At 35.2% G+C, this 18,437-nt stretch overlaps 1 protein-coding gene across 2 annotated transcripts in view; it reads right to left on the bottom strand.

Annotated features, from left to right (window-relative positions):
• Nucleotides 1–18,437, bottom strand: part of COL24A1 (collagen type XXIV alpha 1 chain) — a 392,623-nt gene that overhangs the window by 39,679 nt on the left and 334,507 nt on the right. For both annotated transcript variants that reach the window (XM_040232413.1, XM_040232414.1), the window contains exons 49-52: nt 5,435–5,542; nt 3,701–3,808; nt 3,552–3,605; nt 2,820–2,882 (exon numbers count right to left, since the gene is read on the bottom strand). In XM_040232413.1, coding sequence (XP_040088347.1) covers nt 2,820–2,882; nt 3,552–3,605; nt 3,701–3,808; nt 5,435–5,542 — 333 coding nt within the window. The remainder of the gene's footprint in view (nt 1–2,819; nt 2,883–3,551; nt 3,606–3,700; nt 3,809–5,434; nt 5,543–18,437) is intronic.

Genomic DNA, 18,437 nt, shown 5'->3' with positions numbered 1-18,437 from the left:
GCAAAATAGTCCAAGTCCACATAATTCCAGTTTTTATTACAAAATCTTATGGTGTTAGCAGAAATCATAGTAATTTTGATCTGATTAAATTCTGTATATTATTATAATTTTCCATGAGGAGAATTAACCTATAATTTCTAACAAACTGGTAAATCAGTATTACAATTTTTATTTGGTGATAGTTTCAATGATGCCATTTTATATGTATGTCATTGCATAACAAATGCAATTACTTTAAAAAAAAGAGTACAGAGGGTCATGTATATAATTTGAAATAAATTTATTTACAGATGTTGAGGGAGCAATTGTTTGAGTGGAATTGACAGAAATTATGGGAAAGGACCATAGGGCATCCTTATGCCCAATTAAACTTCTGATTCCTTCATCAGAAATAAGAATGCCTAATTCACAGGGCCATTGTAAGAATTAAATGTGAAAAACAAGTTTGAAAGTGTAAGCTGCTACTGGATTATGAAGATAACTTTGAATAAGCTGTATGTCTAGTCAATTCCTCCCAAAGATGGAGCCTATCATTTCTTAATGAATACAAAATACTTACTTTAGCTATTTTCCCTCAACCCCTATTCCCACTCCCACTGGCTGAAAATTTCAGTGTTTCTAGCTCCACTTGACCTGGAATATATAAATGTGAATATCTAACAGGCTTTCTCTTTGTCCATCTCTTTTTCCTGCCAAGGTATAGAAAATACTGTCAATGGAGATAATTATAATGCTATGCAGTCTACTGATAAAAATCTTTAACATTAAGTTGGCTTAGAATGAGAGAAATTATCTGATACTATAAAAAGTAAATGTAATGAAATCACATTTAAAATGTAATCACATCACATTTAAATATTTATCATTTAAGTGATAATTTTATAATATGGTACACAAGTCTTAAAGATTTACAATCAAGAGGCTTGATTTCTTGACCTAATCAAATATATCCTTGATACTGGCTTATTACTGAAAAAAAAAAAAAGTCAGTAAAGCTTTAATCTAATAAATTTGACCATGATCTATCTGAAACAATGATTTATTTTTTAAAAACTGAGAGGTATACATAAACTCTAGAAAGAGTAGACTCAAAGAGCAAAGAGCAAAATACTGTTTATTTTTATCTAAATGTGTTCAAAAGATGAGGTGCTACAGTATTAACTACCTAAACATAACTTTGAAATGGATAAGAATAATCTAGATTTCCTACATTAATTTAGCCACCAAATATTGGTTATTGAGCAAGAACTAGGTACTAGGTCGCTTAATATTCATTCTACTTTCCAATCATGCAACTAGCAAGCAACCTCTAACATATTATTCAGTCAATCAGATGTGGATTCAAATAATGACTCCTTTACAAACTACCCATATATGGCTTTCAGCAAATTACCTTGTGGAGATTTAGTTTCCTTATCAGAAAAGTAGAGATAATAGCTTCTCTCATGGAATTTTTATAAGGAATAAATGATATAAGGACATAAACTGAATATCAGTATTTTGTACATAATAGTTTTTTGCTAAATATTAATCTAGCAAGGCTTTTCACTTGTCTCTATAATGACTTAATAAAGGAATATTTACAATTATAATTTACTTGTGAGCTAGTTACCAAAACTTTATTATTTTAGAGCTGATAAAATTTCTGGAGCTGCAAAGCAGTATAGTTTTAGATCCTGGCTTACAGAGACACAGTGCTTAGGACAGAGGCTAGGCAAGCAGCCAACTTCTCTTTGACAATATCAATAAAATATTTAATTACCTGAGAACTTATTTGCACCTGGAGAAATGCTGAGAGGGGTCTGTAAGTAAACATTTCCCATGACAACACTGCTCTTTGTATTATGGAAAACAAATTTATTGGAACAGTTAGGGAAGGGGTGTAGGGTTTCTAAAAATTGACTTTTCATTTAATATTTGCACAAGACAGTGTTTTTCAGTTGTTAAGTTCTTCAAGATTCAGTCCTCCTGTGTCTGAACTGCTCACCTTCCTCTTCTCAACTCTCCCCACCACTGCTTTAGCAGCTGCCATTACTCATAGAGGGGTTTCTCTGGTGGCTCAGACAGTAAAGAAGCTGCCTGCATTAGTCATAGAGGAGCTACTACTACATTCAAACCAATGCTTCATTTTTTTTTCACCTTTTTTTCTCTATAGTTTTATAGATCATCTCATCAGTTAGGAGAGTGTGGTTAATAAAAACAAAACTAAGAAAGCAAGCAAACAAAACAATAACCAATAACTGCTGGTGACTTATCTATGTTATTAATATTTATGTTCTTTACAGTTTACAATTTCAGGCTCTAAACAGCTAATTGGAGTTCTTCTGAGCCCTGATCTTTCTAACTCTTTAATTAATTCCTCATCACTCTCTAGGGATACCCACCCCTGAGCAGAGCGATTGGGAAACATTTTTCAAAGTGCTGTCTGAAGAATTCAGGTCACAGACAAGTCTCCTCCAGGTGGTGCATGAGGGTGGTCTCTATTTCCTGGTCATATTAATGCTTATAACATGAAATCATTTTATGTTTTTGTTTCTGGTGTAAGTTAATAAATACATTATCCAGTAGTCATATTAATTTCTTTTTTTTTTTTAAGAACCAAGAAGCATGGGTGGTCTGCAGGGTCTTTCACTCAAACTAATATATGAACTAACAGAGGTTGAGAACCTCTTTGCATGTAATCTAATGAATTTCTATTTTTAAAGTAATTTTATTAAGTTATTAATTTGAAGTATATTATTTGTAGAATTTGTAACCCTAATTCCTATAATGAGCAAAGAAACACAATATATGGGAAGGCAGAAAGACTTCATATTTACCCTCTGTCCAACAGGGCCTTTAGGACCTGATAGTCCAACAATGCCAGCATCTCCATCGGGACCCTAGAAGCATGATTTAAAAAAAAGCCAAAATATGAACGTTTACACTTGAAATAACCTTATACCAGTCTATTAAGAACTGGCCCTTAAAAAATGGAACATGATAGTTAATGACGTACAGGCTGAAGTATTTTGGAGGAATTGTCCTGAGGTCTACAACTGACTTTGAAATACATCAAAACTGGATTGAGATAGAGGGAGACAGGAATAGTTGGTTGGATGGATACATAATAAAATGAGTAAAATGTTATTGTAGAATCTAGGTAATAGGTATATGCATGTTAACTCATTCTCTCAACTTTATGGTATGTTTGAAAATTTCCATAGTAGAATGTTTGGGAAAACAGAATGAGAAGATGCAGAAGCAAATTATTCAATAAAACTGCTAGGAAAATATATAGTTACATAAGTTTTAAAATTAACATTCAGAACTCAATTATATAATTCTATACCAACTGAAATTTTGCCAATTGAAAAAAACAGAAGCTCAAGTCAGAGATTAAACATTGGTATTTCAACACCTTTTCTTTTTTCTAGATAACTCGCTGCTGCTGCAGCTGCTGCTAAGTCGCTTCAGTCGTGTCCGACTCTGTGCGACCCCACAGATGGCAGCCCACCAGGTTCCCCCATGCCTGGGATTCTCAGAGACCAGTAGAAAATATGTAAACATACTTTGGGACCTGGGAATCCTTGGAAACCCGTCAAACCTTGAATACCATGTTCTCCCTGTAATGCGAATGGAAATGATTATCATTATTGTATGATGGTGGCCTGGTATGTAGAGTAAGAAGTGCTCAGTGAATTTCTGAGCTGGCACCTACAGGTTGCCCTTTCATGCCAGACTCTCCACATGGTCCTTGATCACCTTGTGCTCCTTGGTGACCTCTTTTACCTGGAATTCCGGGTTGACCAGGTAGCCCTTGTTCACCCTATGGACCAAAAAAAAAAAAAAAAGAAAGGTAATCCTGACTTTAGAACTTTTAAACATATTATTTTAAAATGAAACCTAAATTCTGGCCCATCCTCAATCATAGTACAAAGCACTGGGGAAGTCAAAATCTGCATGATCATTCTCCCCACCAATATTCTCCCCATACATAATATTTGATTACAATGAACAAGAAATGTGGCAGTAGGGAAAGAGAATTCCAGAGATTGTGGTCATGACTATGGAAAAAGGAGGGGAGGGGGGGCCTGCAAATGTGGGAGAAGGATAGTGGGGCTACAGAGAGGGTGTGGTATGTGTGGGGGTGTTTGTATGTGATGGAGCTTGTGTTTTATTTGAATGGAAATTATTTTGCTGTGTTTTCTTTACCATACAGAGATGATTCAGCTGATACCACAAACAGAGCAGAATCTCTTGAAATGTGAACCCTGGTTTTTGCCATGATTATTTTTTTCAATTCCATCATTAAGAAATTTCCATTATCTGTTTCCCAAGATTCCTTTGATACCAAGCCTCGTTATCTCATAAAAGTTCCTTTTAAAGATATAATTATTGTTATTTTGTTTTTAAAAGTCAAGTATTTTTAAATATATTTTTATTTTGTTTTTGAAATAAGAGTTGCAATAGCTTTTACAATTTCTAAAAATAAGCTTAGAAATCATGTTCAGTTTGTAGATAAGGTAATGAAAAGTGATGCTTGGTAAACTCTGACTAAAGCTTTCAGATTAGCAAATTATCCTTCACTGTCTTGAGATAAAGATATAGCTTTTGGACTTGACAAATTGGATCCTTTTTTTTTCCCCCAGATTCACACAAAAGAGGTAGGGATATTATTTCTTTTTTCAATTTTAGCATTTGCTCAGCTATCTTATTTTAATGGAAAGGGATATTCATGGTATAAACATTAACAGGCTCAAATTGTAAACAGTAAGTCATCATTTTCAGAATACCTCAAAATTCTTTAGACGTTAAGTCTTGAAAATCAAATTAAGAGATAATAATGATGAGGGTGCCAATGTTTTAATCCTGGTCTTTTATGAAACTGCATTAGATATTGGTCTAATCTCTTGGTTGTCTGGGTCAAATCTACAATACACTGAGATATTTCTAAGAGAGGTTTTATAGGGAAAGCCTATTAACATGTGACAACACTCCTTGCAATGAAGATTAATGCAAGACAATTACTACCACTTTGACTTTAAGAAATAATTTGTGTGCTTATCATACTTGTTAATTAGTTGGTTAGGTTCAGACTTAGTGGAACAGGAAGTATACCTGAGAAAGTATGTAACTGGAAGTAAATACGATTTTTCTGTTTTGGAGAAGAAGATAGACGACAGAAAAGGAAGGAGAGACAAAATGAGTAAAATAACATTTTTATAATGCATCACTAATCCTGGGTTAATAAGTTCTTCCAGCAAATTACATGCACTGTGGCTATCATGGGAGATGGCTATGTCAAGGCTATGCACTCTTCTTTTTTCCTCATGTGTTTTTTATTATTGGCCAAATTTAATTATAAGCTGTCAATCTTACCATCCTGTGATCTAGTCAATAACTCAGGGCCAGGAAAAATGCTGGTCATCTATCTGAACAAACATGCAAGTACCTTTGGGCCTTGAACTCCTGGGCTTCCTGGTGGGCCTGACGAACCCTTTGCTCCTTGAGGACCTAGAGATCCAGTCAGTCCTGTTCTTCCTGGGCTGCCTCTGATGCCCTAAAAAACAGATAAGAAATGAGGACTGGGGTAGTTCTTAGGATATCCATCCAGAGACTCAATAAGTAAGGGAAGGGTTGGTGTGCTGAAAGGCTGCTATTGATACACTGCCCAGGTTTGGGAGTTACCCTGGCCTTCTTTCACAAATAAACGAAATGCTTAAATGATGTTTTGGCTTACCTGAAATCTCTAATTATAGTTAATGTAATGGTCTTGGGTTTTTAAAATAAAAATACCTAGGCAGTACAAAGTCCACCAGTATCTCCTGACTAAAGAGCCTAGATATGAAGCATGTTTGTTGTATTCTAACTTTTTGTATTATACTCTGGTGTTCATGACAAATCTAATAACTGATTAATGTATCCTTAAGAAGGATTTTCTTCTTATTGTGGTCATTATTTCTCAATTTATACAAATACCAAATCACTATATTGTACACTTGAAACTTATATAACATTATATTAACATTTCATTAAAAAATAATATTCTTTTTCAATCACATGATTCCAGAAAATTTGCTTCAAACAGCTTAATTAGAAATAAAGTTAGGTAAGTAAACAATATTTCCTCAAAGCCAAATCTTAAAACAAGGATTTTTGTAGAGCTTGTGAGTGAAGGATATTTATTACACTTTCATATGTTTAAAAAACCAAAAGAGTAATAATATTTCAAGACACAGAAATTATATGAAATTATAGTTTCCATATCTATAAACAAAGCTCATTGATTTGTATATTGTCTGTGACTGTTTTGTGCTAAAATGGTAGAGTTCAGTAGTTGTAGCAGAGGCTCAAAGGCACATATTGTTTCCCACCTCTGACTGTTGCACTGCAAATTCCTGTGATGCAATTATAAATTGACAAGTGCTTTGAGCAGAACATATATTGACTTGCTATGAGATTTTATTATCACTGCATATCCACTGTATCAAAGCAAAAAAAGAAAAAAGTCGACTTTGAATGTTTTATTTTTAAGGTACAGTGGAATGTGGATTATTTTGTGATCAAGCTAGATGTCAAAGTTTTGTGTTTATTATGTGGTGGCACTACAGCTGTGCTTAAAAAAATACTATATACATCAACACTATTATACCAAGCACTTTTGACACAATATTCCCACTTCACAGAAATGTAACAGAAAAATTAGGAAAACCTAAATGGAGTATCTCATCACAATCAAAAATTCCTCACAAAAATTTGAAATGGAGTTGCAACTAAAGTGAAGTTTATAAGTGGTTCATTTGTTAGTCCAACAATGAAAGTCACTTATTGATAGACAATTAAATCATGCAGCAAAAATAAACTTGTTTGTTAGCCTTTTGGCAAGAACAGTTGCTTGAAATGTCAAGGACATTGGAGTACTATCAATAGTCAATTAAAAATCAAGGCAAATATTTCCAAGTGGTTTTACTTGCCTCTTGATCAATCGATAGATGTTAGTAATACTACTATTTATTTGAGGAATCAATGCTGAGTTTGAAGTGCCTGCAAAGTTAACCCCTATGAATAGTTGCTGGAATAATTATAGGTAAGAGTAACTTCAAGTAAGTTACAAAACTAAATCAGTACAGACTGATGTGGAATCTGCTAAAATGTGATAAGATTGATAGCAACAGATCAGAAAAAGATGAACTAGACAAATTAACAAAACTTGTGAAAAAGTTAAGATATTTAGAGCTATGATTATTCATTGTATTTTATTCACCAGATACTCTGAGGAAAATACTTGAATCTACAATACGTTATTGTGCCAGTACTATCAAGAGTGAACTCCACTGACTCTTGTAAATTTAACTTTCAGTGGTTCTGTGAATTTTTTTGTCAAAATAGAAACTGAATTTCCTGACTCTAACATGCAGCAGTTTGATGGCTTTGCAGGAATGAAGCTTTACTGGGCTTTTTGAGGTTATGACTCAAGGTTTTTTTGGTATAAGAACTGCCCTCAACCTCTATTACTAATGATATGTGGTTTTAGAAATTAAATTTTGCTGCAGATTTATTTAATGTTTATCTGTGAATTCAACCCCAAACTGCAAGGCAAAATAATGCTTACATGTGAAACATAGTGTGATAAAATCATTTTGATGACAACTAATATTTGAATCACAAGTAGTTCAAACAGCTTTATACACTTCCTCTGAAAAATTGAAACAAGTGAGATCTCCATTTCCACAAAAATTTTTGGTGGGTAGATATTCTGAACTCAAACACTTTCAGTAGTATTTTTCAGATCTAGATGCATGAAATTTCTCTATTTCAAAATGAATTTAACTATCTGAGGAGTTTCAACAGAAACTTCAACTGGAAATAACTAATGTACAACATAATGACATGCCTAAAAGGCAACTATCAAGAGAAGAACCTAGCAGAATTTTATAAATTCTTTCCAAGCAATGAATATGCTAGATTAAAATCATATGCTCATGAACTGCAATATTTGGCAGTACATGTCTATGTGAAAAGAATGTTCAAAGATGAAATATGTAAGACATGCAAATATCATTATGTCAGCATTAATAAATGAAATATTAATGACAAGAAACTGTAATAAGCTAAAGGTTATCTCCCATGCAAAAGAATTCCGTTTTTCTCATTAGTAGACTTGTATCACAAAAATTATACTAAATCAATATTTAAAATCCATAAAAATTTATTTTCTTTCTTGTTACATAAGTTCTTAAGCAACACTCCTGATTTTGCTTTTTGCCTTGCAAACTCAAAAACAGTTATTAATATTTACAGAAAAATCTTTCTGACCCCTATTTTAGGAGATCATTGTTACTTTCTGAGTTGATTCCTGGGATACTAAATTGGGTTGCACAATAGTCGTTCTATGCATTGAACAACATTTGCTGAATATCATCTATGTATAAGAAAAGTACCATGGGAAGCCCTGTGAAAAACATAAACAAGATATAGTTTTAATTTTTAAGAAGCCTAAAATTAAGTGAGAAAGACTGTAATATATAAATAGTTCTAATAAAGGCAGAAATTTTTAAAAAAAAACATGAGAAAAGAGATTTAAAGTAACTACTAGAGAGGTTCTGAAGAGGGGAAGCTACCTCTGGCACTAATCAGAAAAGGAATTACTGAGAAGGTAGGCTTAACTGGAATATAAGGTAAAGATATTTCCCTAAAAGTTATAAAAGTGGTAGGAGAAATGACTGGCTCAAGATAGGCTAGAGTCATTTCTGTGGAGAGCCTGGCTGGCAGAATAGGATTTAAAAAGTAAAGCCAATTTTGAATTTAATGCTAAAGTATTTTTCCTTAAAAAAAAAAATCTCCAAATCATCATGTATCTTTTTATCCTCTTACTAATGGCAAAAAATAATTCAATATACTTAAAAAATTACCTTTTCAAAGTAGATTTTCCTCATGATCATAAAACACTAAAATAAGAATAAAATTGTATATTACATCACTAGGTGCCATGTACTACACTTGGTGCTTAAGGATATAGACTCTCATTCCTTAGCTTGACCTTCACATCTTTCTTTGTCCCAGTCTACATCAACCATTTTCTCTCTCACCACTTATCTATATTGGTGGCTCAATATTTGTAAGGAGCCTTTATGAGGGTAAAATCTTGATAGAGGGAAGGCGAATGAGGGCGGGAGGTAGGAAGGGAGAGAGACCCACACTGTGGATTTTAGGATTCACATGGTGTGGTTCTTCAAGTTTGCTTGCACCTTATCCTAAGCTAGTCAATGCTAGCTCTTTCCCTTTGATTTTTTTTTTTTTTTTTTTGCCTTTTGGCTGCTGCTGCTGCTGCTGCTAAGTCACTTCAGTCGTGTCCGACTCTGTGCAACCCCATAGACGGCAGCCCACCAGGCTCCCCCTTCCCTGGGATTCTCCAGGCAAGAACACTGGAGTGGGTTGCCATTTCCTTCTCCAAGGCATGTGCAATCTTGGTTCTGGATCAGGGATTTAACCCATGTCCCCTGCACTGAGAACTGGAAGCACAGAATCTTAACCACTGTACCTCCATGGAAATCCCTCCCTTTTCTTCTTATAATGTGTTTTACATTGATTTAATTTGGTCTGTGAGCCTTTTGGTTCCATACCTCAGGGTAGATTATCTGGTAGTGTACTTTCCATATGAATGATGAGAAGCGTGGAGACAGGAGATAATGCCATTTAAGAGCTCATCATTACAAATGAAAGCAAATCTATTCATAGTCATTTGAAATTCTAGGATACAGAATTTCAGAAATGTTTAGGAAAGACCTAAGTCTTATACCAATGGCCAGGATTCTGATGCGAATATGACTACAGGAAAATCCAGTTTTAAAAACAAAGTTTGGGTGAACAATCCTCCTCCCAATAAAAAGAGGTTAAAAAACCTGAAGAAACCAATGGCCTGCTGAGAAAGCTGATTTTACAGTCATAAACAAAAGATGAAAGGAAGGAAGAAAACAACTACAGCAGACCACCAAAGCAGCTTCAGAATTAAACTAGCTGAAAGTTGTAAACTATGGATCAGTATAATTTTTTTTTTTTTTCTAAATAGTGGGTTGTCTTTCAAGACTGTGTGTATCCTATGTCTGGATGTATTAAAGAAGTAATGGATTCCAGATGGAGAGAACACGTAACACGTGAAAGATCACTCTAGATGATTTTAGGGCACCACAACATTCTACAGTTCTAAAATAGTACCATTTCACCTCACTTTATTTGTAATTTAGGTATTGAAAAAAAAATCTTTATGCTCAAACAGAAAAAAAAAATGTATCTTTTGGATGATACATGAACAATGGACAGTCAGAGACTGCCAAACACTCCTGAAGCCAGTAAGTATTTTTAGTGAGAATAATAAAGGCCATATGCCTAGCCCACAGGGTTAACTGTACACTAGGAACTTAATTTTACTTGCAGTACTATCAGATATTTCACACAGCACAAAAAATGTGTTCCAAATCATTTACTGTTCACATTGGTTTCTTAGAGAAAAATCTGAGGAAAGTAGCAGAGTGTTCTGTACAGAGTTCCAAGCAATGTTTCATACAAGTAGAGAACAAACATTTCTTATTATGAATACACAGATGGATGAGTGATTTTGTGTTCAAGAGAAACAGATGCTAATCCCTAGGAATTCTTTCCAGTGTCTTCTAAATGATTCGTCTAAAACCAATCAGCAAAGGATAAGTCACTCTGAGCAAATTTCAAAAAGCAAATAAAATCAAAATTACCATTAATTTGTTCAGAGATGCTGAGACCAATCAACATTTTACCTAAGTCTTACAAATGTTAATAAAATGGTAAAAGGACATGATGTCTCATGGCCAGAAACCTCCGTTATCCTCAGATAGAAGCTAGCCTCCCTGCTGAGAAGGGTTTTGACTGTAGGAAAGTGTCAGTTTTGACAGGACTGAAGCTAATGGCCACTTTAAGACTTGCATCTCCAAGGAAGCAAGTACTTGGATCAATAATGACAGTATCAACCACCACCACAAGAGTTACTTCTGTGGAGAGTCGTCTATGTATCTGTAATAGCAATATGGTTGTGTTGTTTTATCTAATCTGATGTCAGTTATGAAAAGAAAATGAAGTTGCTTTTCACTTTGACTTCTCTGCAGGGAAAGGAAGGAGTCGCTTAAGTATAAATATGTGGTCATCCTGGAACTAAATGTAAACATCTGGTAATGAAAATGGGGCTATCCATACATATCAGAGGATAGGCACAGAGAAAAATTTTGGAAAAATGATGAGTACTTTGGATTTAATAGTGAAATATACCACTGCTGTTTGAATGCCCCTTGGTTTAGCTGTCTTATTCTCATTAGAATGGAAACAAACATATTAAGAAAAAGAATGTGTTAAATAAAGGTTGGGCTTCTCTTGTGGCTCAGCTGCCTGCAATGTGGGAGACGTGGATATGATCCTAGGGTTGGGGAAGATGTCCTGGAGAAGGGAAAGTTGTGCTACCCACTCCAGCATTCTGGCCTAGAGAATTCCGTGAACTGTATAGTCCATGGGGTTGCAAAGAGTCAGACACGACTGAATGACTTTCATATAAAACCCCACATTTTAAAGAGGATTAGCAAATGAATACTATCGTTAAAGTTTTGAGTAAGACGAGAAATTTTTGCTGTTAATTTCATTGATTTTTCAACAGTAGATTGATAAATTTTAAACTACACAGAACTTCAAATTGGTTTTGATGTTTTTATCTAAAGTAAAATTACTAGGAAAAGAGTTTTATCTTTTCCCTGCTGCCAAGAACACTCCTTTGTGCTCAATCATATGTTTATATAGTTACTTGTTGTATGAGAAAACAGTAATTAAAACTAATGTAATTTCTATAGTACAAAAAAATAAATATGATGACCTAATAATTTTTTTTTGGCATAATATTAGGCAACATAAGTGGGTTTTCCCCAGTGGCTCAGTGGTAAAGAATCCACCTGTAATGCAGCAGCCACAGGAGATGCTGATTCAATCCCTGGGTTAGGAAGATCCCCTGGAGGAGGGCATGGCAACCGACTCCAATATTCTTGCCTGAAGAATCCTATGGACTGAGAGGAGCCTGGCAGGCTACAGTCCATGGGGCTGCAAAGTTGGACACAACTGAGTGACTGAGCACCATAGTATATACATATATATATGTGTATATATATACACACACACACATACACACACATGCATACAACATAAAAGTACCACATTTTTAAAGCCAGCAAACCAATGGGTTACAAAATAATACTTTGTTTCCTTTACTCCAAGCAACTGAAATCACTTCTGTTTAAGTAGGAATTTCTCATTTTATTTGGCTTACTAAATATATCCCTCTTCGGAAAAAACCGGCTGTTAAAAAATATGTGGGATAGCAATTATTAGGTGATTATGTGCAGGGCTATCTTACGCATAAATATTGTAGTATTTATAACATTTTCTTGCAGGGGCAATCATAAATAATGTGGCCAAATGTTAGAAATAAGATTTATGAATGAGCTATATACTAAAATTAGGAGGTAACTTTAGTTTTGAATTGCTAAACCTGTTAAAGCCTATGGAACTCAGAGTGGGACTGAACTGAGGCATGTCTTAAGGTAGTGGAGACAAGTCTGCCTGATTAGGTCTGTTCTCAAGAGCATACATAGCTGACTCTTGTTCAGCTTTAATAAATACAGGCATTTCAACATTGTATTACCTCACAGAAATGAATTACTCATTCACAGAACAATTGATGGTTTATCGTTCTTGCAAAACAGTGTTTCAAATGCCACTATAATATTGGACAACATTACTGTATGCTATGAAATCTCCTTTACCCAGGCCTCAGCCTATAATCATGAGACTAATGGGGGAACGAAGGAGGATATTTCACCTATGTCTTTCACTTTTAGCATGACTAGGCAGTCATACCACTATGAAGAAATGAAAATCTATCATTTATTTAAAAAATAATAAGTCTATATCTATACTACCTTACTTGATCCTCAGGTAATCCTGTTAACATGCCAAACTTTATCCTGACTGCAGGTCTTTTCATTTGGGTCTTTCATATGGCAAGTTCTTCCCTCATTCTTTAAATATTTGGTTTACTCTTACTCTTACCTTAGCTCAAGTGTAAGCCTTCTCAGTGAGTCCTCTATAGTCTACAATCTATCTTAAAATCTATTTACCATTATGCTTTCTTTCTTGCATAGCTCTTCCAACCATTTAGAATTACTTGATTTGTTTATAGACTACTACTCAATCATTAAGTTGTTTCATATTAAATTGTGATTTTATTTTTAAGGTAAAAAATGGTTAAATGTCAGCAATTTCTTGCTGTTCCATGTATGTTCCAGGAGGGCAGTTCTTTGCCCATCTTGTTCACTGCGATCTTTCCTAACTCCAGGCTCATACTGCAACTGAGCAGGACCCTATGGGGTCTTCCCTAGGACAGGCCCATCCCCCCATATCCTCTGCTTTAGCTCCCCTCTGAAGTATCTATACTATAATATCTGATAAACATTTCTTGAGTTGTTTCACACACATTCAAGAAGTGAAAGTCACTCAGTCATGTCTGACTCTGCAATCCCAAGGTCTGTATCCTACCAGGCTCCTCTGTGCATGGAATTCTTCAGGCAAGAATACTGGAGTGGGTTGCCATTCCATTCTTCAGAGGATCTTCTTGACCCATGGATTGAACCCAGGTCTCCCAAATTGCAGGTGGATTTTTTACTGTCTGAGCCACTAAAACCCTCACCAAATGGAAGAAATTAACTACCTGATAGCTAGGGGTATGTGGCCCCCAGTCCCACTGGCAGCTAAGGATTGACAATGTTAACCCTTCTGACCATCCTGTAACCTCACAATGAACCAGAGAATTGTTTATGAGCCAAACACATATCCTGTGATAGCCCTCCTTAACTGTGCCTGTCAAATGCTTTGCTGAAACTCATCTGAGAGTTTGGGGCATTTTGAGCACTAGCTGTCTAGGACTCCTTGTATGGTGATTTATAATAAACACTGCACTTTCCTTCACCACAGCTTGGTGCCAGTGAGTTGGCTTTACTGTGTAGGCGAATGGACCCAAGTTTGGTTCAATAACACTGTTAAGTACTAAACAAATATTTGGTTACTCAATGTTAGCCTAGCCATGAAAATTATTATGAAAAAACAATAACTCAATAAGTGTATGCAGCCTACCAAGCACCTCACATACAACATCTCATTTGATCCTCATAAAAACCATATGAATTAGATATTACTGTATCATTTTATAGATGATTCTTAAGTAGCAAGCACATCTTAATTTTAAACTCCGTCTCTAAAGTCATAACTATTACGCAAAGAACATTTGTTCTTCAAATATTTATTGTTTCTTCTAAATGGACCTGACACTATGCTATGAACTAGAGATACAAAAACAAAACAGAACACCAGTTCTATAGCAGTTTACAAATGCCTCAGGGAGAAAGACATTAAGATCATTAATTAGTGCCCAAATGATCCATGCTCTGATGGAATCAGTGTACAGAGTGTACAGAAGTTCAGAGCAGGCATGCTTAGCTTTGAATAGTCCAAGGAAGGGTGCCTGAAAGAAATAACTGTTCAATTAAGTTCAATCCTGAAAAATTAAGAAGTTTTTCTTCCTAAGGTTAAAGATGCAAGAGTCTTCAAAGCAGAGGGAATATATTACATGTACAAAGGCACGAAAGTGGGGGAGATATACAGAATTTGGAGGAATGTCTAATAAATTAAGTATGATTGAAAAAGCATAGCACAATGGTTAAGAATACAGACTCTGAATCTAAACTGTGTGATTTTGAATCCTGGCTCTATTATTTATTGTGTGTGTGATCTTGAGCAATTTACTTAGTCTGAGTCTCAGCTTCCTTTTCTGTAAACTGAAGATAATAGCTATACTTACTTCATGGAGTTTTGGTGAGAATAAACTTCATATATACTCAGCACCTTGCACATAGCATTTAATAATTGGTAGACTAAAAAAGAAAGGTAGAATATAAGACTGAGGCCAGATCATAAAGAAACAATATTCCACAAAGAGTACAGATTTTACTGGATTTGGAGTCATTGAAGAGTCAACTAGGAAAGTTATATCCTCTAGCAAATCTTTCATTTTGTTGCTAATAAGCAGCCCAATAGGCTGAGTTCTGTCTGTTTTGAAAGAGTTCCTAATGAGCAGTAAATGGGCCAAAACAAGCAGAAGGGTGGAGAAGAGTGAGAAAGTAGCAATCAGGATAAAGCCTAACTGGATACTCAACCCCTTAATAATCAAGAGGTAACAGGATTTGATGAATGCAGATCTGGCCCATGCTGGTATGTTTCTTCCTCCAAAATACTAAGAAAAAAGAAATATATCTTGTTAGAAACAAATTTCTTTGGGGCGACCAGCTCATAAACTAGGGAATACACCACCCAGAGGGGTGCTGGGACTGCTGGTGTTCCTAACAGAGGCTTCCCTGGTGGTCCTGCTACTCTATGCTTGGATTATGAGTGGCTGATGAAGTGTTTTTCCTTCTTAGACTTAAACTACGTGGACACAATCCACAGGTGGAAAAATGCAAGACTTTCAACTTTCTTCAAAGACAAGCATCTCATTTTTGACAGCACTTAAGCCTGTGTTTATCTGATGAAGTTCAAAGTCAAGATTGAAACGCTTGGGTTGGTCCCAAGTCGTTAGTTTGTTTCTTTCCCTCTTTTTCAATAACCAATGTTATTAGTTGCGGCAATGAAAAATAAAGACGGGTAAATCTTCATTTTGATGACAAATAGATTTACGGTCTTTTCAGGGAAAAAGTTGTTTTCCTTTTTCATAAATGACTCAGGTATTATGCTAATACAGAAGTCCAGCTCAATGAAAACAGCATGGTAGACTCATTTACTGCAGATGTGCTAAGCTGACTAGTCTCAAACCACTCATTTATACAGAAGAAAATTCACACAGTCAACTGTGAGCTTCCCCAATACGATCCTTCAGTTGTAGTCACATGACCTTGAAGAAACACTGAAACTGCAGTGTGAGTATGCCAAAAATTCTTTAACTCTTTTGGCCACATCAAAAAGAGAAAGAACATTGTTTAGGAAAATCAGGCACTTGCATAATCCTAGAAATCCCAGAATAAATATTTTTCTCAGTGGAAAAATCCAGCAGTCTTTAACGGCAAGCCAAAAAACACCATGGTGCCATGATATGAAAAGAAGAAAATAAAAAAAGGAAAAACACACACATGCACAAAAGACCAATAGAATGATGTCCTTATCCTTTGTTGAAAATATTCCAGGTAACTTGCTAGTATTTAGAAATTATACTGCTTTCTCTTAAATAGTTTTTCTATCACCATAGTAGCTTTTAGAAATAATTCCCTTAGAAATCACATTTCCTAATGACTAGTTTAGCCACTGTACCTAGTTTCACAGAACAGACTAGTCCCTTATTAAGCATTATAATTCTAGTTTCATAACGAATATTCTACAGGGAGCAGAGACATTTGTAAAAAAATGCTTCTATATCCATAAATACCAATAGCATGTGTAAACCTTGGGGTTAAAAGGGGACTCCTTAAGGGAAAGTTATTTTGCTTTTATTTCAAAGGTTACAAAATACTTCAGTACTTTTAACCTCCTGATATTCTAAGTATGCATGTAATTTTTTTCCTAACATTTTTTGAAAACACTAAAAAGTAGCAGACAATGAGTTATGATCTGATACCTAATTGCTTACTAATAGAAATACCAGAAGCCGCTCAATTTCATGGCTCTGGGAGGTATACTGTACAGTATTCAATATTATCATAATTCATTTCATCTTTTCATCAGAGAATTCAATGAGTTTTTTATTCAAATATAAAGGGATATGTGGCTCAGAATCTATTTTTTAAATGACCCTCAATTAGAAGTAGGATAACTTTCTAAGTGGAGCTAGAATATGCACGTCTTGTTGTCTGACTAATCCCTTGATTTCAAGTATTCAGCATCTCCATCTATACTAAGTTCTTCTAGCATTTAAATATGGTTAAGGTTCTCTAATTTAAGAATAACTTTTGACCTTAGACTCAGTTTCTTCTCTAGTTATTTTCCTACCTTCTCCTTTAGAGCTGAATTTCTTCATTTAACTGTCTGTATATTTTGATTTCCTCACTACTCAGGCATTTACTGTCACTCTCAAGCACTCAAGTCCTGTTTCTGCCTCCACTAATCAAATAACTATTTACTTGCTCAAGTTACCAATGATTTCCATATACTAATATGCAACAATTATAATGATATCTTATTAGATTTCTGTATTAGTTGGGGGGGAGTCCTTATTTGCAAACATCAGAAAACAATTAAGCAAAAAGTTTACTGTAAAGACATTGAGTAGCTCATATAATCACAGAAAAATCTAGAAAATCAGGTTTGGAAAGTGGATAAAATTAAAAGACTAGGCAGCAAGAATTTGGACACTATAGTCAGCACCACCCTAGCTCTTGAATGTTGACGCCAGTCATCCCTGGAGACTGAGTGCCATCGAAAGTTATTGCTACTGCCACCAGAAAAGAGTCTCATTATCCCCGGTTCTGTGTATTACTAACTTCTCAATTCAAAGGGTAGGTGAATATACTTGATTGCTTAGGCCTGGGTCATGGGCCAGCATCCCTGTTTCAAAGAGGGACTGCAAGGTGAAGGTCTGAAATTTTTGACTTCTGTAGTAAAAGGTGGCTTCCCGTTAAGACTCAAAAAGAGAGAAAACACAAAAATTTCTGAACATAAAAATGGGATTGAGACACCGAGTAGCCAAAAAACCAAACCAAAAACAGAATAAAACATGTCCAACACAGTCTCTCATGATTATTAGATGCAGCTGATGAATCTCTCCCTTGAAATATTTTTAAGCTTGCAAGACAAGGCATTCTTTTTCTATTATGACCACTCTATCTTAGGCTCCTTTGTAGTCCCCTCTTCTTCTTTACATGACTTACAAAGGATAAAATTCATCACCACTTGGTTCTAGACCTTCTTTCTACTGTTAACCTAATATTTGTGTTTTTTCTTCATTTGCTCCTCATATCCACCCACTGCCTATCCTCTATGTTGTTAATTTTCCTAGGAGTCTCACCTTTATGGACTGCTTCCTCTGATTCTCTTGTGTTCTGATTTCCAGTTGTGGTTGGCCAATGGGATGAACCACTAGGACACCAAGTTATCAGAAGAGAGAGGTAATATATGTTTTCTCCCATCTCCTCCCAACTTGGGCATTCTGTAAGTGACTGGGTTACTTTCAACTATAGCTCCTGTAAGATTCTCCTTTTCTAATAGCTCTGGGTCTCAACTTGACTCTCAACCTTCTTTCTTTTCTTTAACCTTTCAGCTTTCAGGGTGGTTAACTGCTTCCTACTGTTGATAGGCTCTGAGTTTACCCAACATCATTTAGTGATTGACTTAACCCTGACCACACTTCTATA

The sequence above is a fragment of the Oryx dammah genome, unplaced genomic scaffold (genome assembly GCF_014754425.2).
Source record: "Oryx dammah isolate SB20612 unplaced genomic scaffold, SCBI_Odam_1.1 HiC_scaffold_28, whole genome shotgun sequence".
Classification (NCBI taxonomy): domain Eukaryota; kingdom Metazoa; phylum Chordata; class Mammalia; order Artiodactyla; family Bovidae; genus Oryx; species Oryx dammah.
The sequence above is the reverse complement of the archived record's forward strand: the minus strand, read 5'-3'. Positions and strand labels throughout refer to the sequence as shown.